The sequence below is a fragment of the Melospiza melodia genome, chromosome 5 (assembly GCF_035770615.1).
Source record: "Melospiza melodia melodia isolate bMelMel2 chromosome 5, bMelMel2.pri, whole genome shotgun sequence".
Classification (NCBI taxonomy): Eukaryota; Metazoa; Chordata; class Aves; order Passeriformes; family Passerellidae; genus Melospiza; species Melospiza melodia.
In genome coordinates this window covers 32,189,499-32,193,205 of record NC_086198.1, presented here as the reverse complement: position 1 = coordinate 32,193,205, position 3,707 = coordinate 32,189,499, and the positions used below count along the sequence as shown (strand labels likewise).

General features: G+C 42.0%; 1 protein-coding gene across 1 annotated transcript; it reads right to left on the bottom strand.

Moving 5' to 3' along the window:
• Positions 1–587: 587 nt before the first annotated feature.
• Positions 588–3,019, bottom strand: LOC134419016 (interleukin-8-like). The gene is made up of 4 exons (XM_063158014.1): positions 2,890–3,019; positions 2,580–2,715; positions 1,761–1,844; positions 588–1,165 (listed from the first exon to the last, which is right to left on the bottom strand). Exons 1-4 carry the CDS (start codon positions 2,951–2,953, stop codon positions 1,135–1,137), a joined length of 315 nt encoding a protein of 104 aa, XP_063014084.1. The 5' UTR covers positions 2,954–3,019; the 3' UTR covers positions 588–1,134.
• Positions 3,020–3,707: the final 688 nt, after the last annotated feature.

Below are 3,707 nucleotides of genomic sequence, written 5' to 3'. Positions count from 1 at the left end.
CCGCTAACTGGAGTTAGGGAGGATGCTCAGTGATTTCCTTAATGTTTATCAGATTTCCCTGTTTCTTTAAGCTAGTGAAGCCCCTTGTTCACTGCCATGTTCTCAGGTGCTGTGCTGTCAGAGCACCACACTGCTATGGCCTTGTGATTTCTGTGACTAACCAGTATGTGGTCATTACTATCTGGGTATTTTATTGTCCAGACTTCTGAAAACACAGACAGGAAAGAGGAAGACAGTAGATAACTTTCATAATTCCTCTCATTATCTACACCTTACAGAGGCAGCAATATGCTGTTTCAGTTTGCTGGCTCCCACAAATCAGATCCTCTCCTTGCCCTTCTTGGAACCTCTTATGTGATACAAACTGAAAGAAAAGGCTTCCTCTTTTTTTCAGTTCTCTGTTCCAACAAGGAAATTAATAACAAACAAAATTGAAGGGAAAACATTTCAACAAGTATTTATTAGATAGGTAAACATAAAAATCTTAGACAAGTAAATAAATAAATAAATAAATAAATAAATAAATAAATAAATAAATATTCTATAAATAAATAATAATTTTTTCTGGCCAAAAGATGGCATGAAAATATATGTTTATACATTCACAACACTCATTCACAATAAATAATTATGACAGAAAACCTGATGTACAAGAATTTTGATGTGTTAGTTGTGGAACTCCCCTCTTCAGCCAGCAGCCCACTGCGAGTGCCAGTGACCCAGGTGCAGTTGAAGTTACTTGTCCATGCTTTGCTGGGGAGAAATTGTTGCTGGTCTTTTCCTAAACTGTTAGCACAAAGGGAATGAGTCATTTAGTGGAAGTTCCACTGGGCATGCACTGCACTGTTACAGCTGTGTCTAGCAAAAATTATTCCAGAATCATCTCCATATTCCTTCACGAGACATTTTTCCTGCCTTCTTGTTGAGGTGGCAGTGGTTTCTTTCCTGCATAATGAGACCAGTTTAAAAGACTAAAAGTATGGTTGTCAACTAACTACAGACCAGGGAATCCATATTCTAAATGATGTGACATTGTGAATGTAGGAGGCAGGAGGAGGTGAACTGTCAGAAGCTGGGTGAGTGTCTTCCCTATTTTGCCTTGCTGGAGAAGTCAGGACATTTTTCTTCTTTGTTTTAGGACTCTGTCTCAGGGTTGGTGTTGGCCCTAGAAAGAAAGAAGATGGAAAAGGAAGCTATTAAAAACAACCATACAACAGGTAAGACTTGCTGGCGTCAACTGAAATCCACCACTCTCTGCTTCTGTACCCAAGACCCTGAAAAGCTATGACACAACCCAATGGACACTGGTACGTCATAACATTCCCAAAATGATTCAACAGCAGTTCATTTCCATCATTTGATGCTTCACTTGACAACTGGAGCCTGTTTTTCCCCCCACTTATCTATGTGCCAGTAGTTTGAAAAACCGATTGCTGCTTTCTGCCACTGCAAGCATGAGAAAACCAGTCAGTTAATGCTCAGATTCTCTGAGCACTTGTGCTGCAGGTTTCCAAAATGCTTCTGCCTTAAGGGAGAGGAAGGTAACCTTCCCAGAGATGTGTGGCACAGTAAGGCTTCAATAGCTAATGCTATAATTAAGGCTCAAAGCAATCACAGTGTTTGTTACAATTAGTGAACACAAAGGTAATAACTGCCTGAGGAGACAGAATTTTGGAGCCCTTCACACCCGTCTGTGTTTGGTAGTTCAATTAAAATACTGGTTTTCAATAAGCTGTGCTTATTGAGGAGAAATTACTCACTTGTCCAGAATTGCCTTGATGATCAGCTTCACCCAGGGAGCACTGGGCTCCAGGCACACTTCTCTGCCATTTCTCAGGGTAGCTCTGCAACAGGGAAGAAAGGAAGGGAAAAGGGCTGTTCAGTGAAATCCAAGGAAATGTCTCCTTTCTCTCATAATAACATCATTCTAGGCATACACTGACATGTTCCACTTTAGGCTGTATAAACTGAGGCTGTAGCCTAACATAAAGAGATCATTTTCACTGGTTTAGTATATTCTTATATCTATTTGATGCATTAAACCATCTGCAGGGCTCTCCCTCTCTTCAAAACTGTTTTTTTCCCCCAAGTGGCTTGGTGTCAGTCTTTCACTGAAGAGGAACTACCAGTCCATAGGAACTTGTTTACTTACAGAAAAAGTTCTGGAATGTAACTGGAACGATTTGAATGCCAATGGTAGTTTTTTTCATAGACTTGAGCAGAAGTTTGATCATTTTTTTGACCTAGTCCTTAAAAAGTATATTTTTATCTCTTGCTCAGCATGGCTCCATGCATTTTCACAAGCCAGTGGAATTCAGAGTTTTAGAAAGTTATTTGCTGCCTGATGACTGCGAATTTAGGTCAAAATATTGCATGCGTTCAACAAGTAGAGATTGGCAAAACAACACTCAGTTCCCAACACGTAGCACATTGTAGGAGCAGGGAATGTTGCTGTCCCGCTTTCTAAGCAGCTGCTTCGACAGACTGCTCACACTGCTTGCAGAACACTTGCACCTTATCAAGAGCAAAATCTGCTTCCTTCTTGTTAAGTAATCAGGAAGGTTTTGCAAAACACTTACATGACTTCAACATTCTTGCAGTGAGGTCCGCTGGGGGTGAGGTTCACGTTTTGGATGAACTTGGGATGGATGAACTTGGAATGGGTGCTTATGCACTGGCACCGGAGTTCGATGGCTGAGCGTGGCACTGCCTCACCTGGAAAAAAAAAGCAGTGGAATGGTTCACTATTTTCACAGGAAGCACAGCTTGGGGGTTTTTGCTGACAGCCCTGGGAGAGCCCTTTGCTGCACTGGTAAGACAGCACAGTGTCTCCCCTCCAACATTTCCTCTGGCCACTAGTCAGCAGAGCTCGAGGAAAGGTTTCTTTACCTTGTGCTCCAAGTGCTGAGATCAGGAGCAGGATCAGCACAGCAGCCGCAGTCTTGCCAATCATGATGCAAGAGAGTGTCTTCCTGGTGTGGTCTGGGCCTGGTTGTGTGGTGGAGTGAGCTCTGGCAGATCCCAGGGTGACAAGTGCCTGTGTTCTGGGGCAGGCTGTGTTTATATCCTGCCTGGCCAGCTGGGGCACTCCGGCATCATGGGGAGGGGGGGTCATACCCAGGAAACTCCGAACCTGCGAGATGCTGCCGAGCCCTGAGTCACAGGTGAGTGGGTAAGCCCCTTTCCCTTGGTAACCACAAAGCTGCTTCTCACTCATAGAAAGCACTTTATGAAGTAACGACATGTAGAGTTGCCCTGCAGTGACCTGTGTGGAGTCTGTAGAGAGTTTGTAATTTCTTCTTGGAAAAATTTTTATGTGTACTTGTGTCCTCCTTGTGACTTTCTACCACAGCGCAAAGGCATTTGCTCTGTGATTTTCTATCTCTGTGTCTTTGGACTTCACTTTTATTTTTTTCTGTTCTAAGACATGACAGAAGTAGGAGCCAATAATTCTAGAAATTATAGATACTAGCTCTCCATGTCCTTGTATTCATGTAACTTTTAAAAAACTGTTTTGTATGCTGAGATAACTTTACCAGAAATATTTACAGTATTCTTTTGATGAATTCAAATCTAGTTTCACTGAAATAAGCAATAGTACCACTGAGACTCTGTAGAACCATTGAGAACACACAGAATATGTAAATATGATGCAATGAATTCCTTTGTCTAACCTAAGGTAGATTTTGTTTTTTGAGTATGACTGT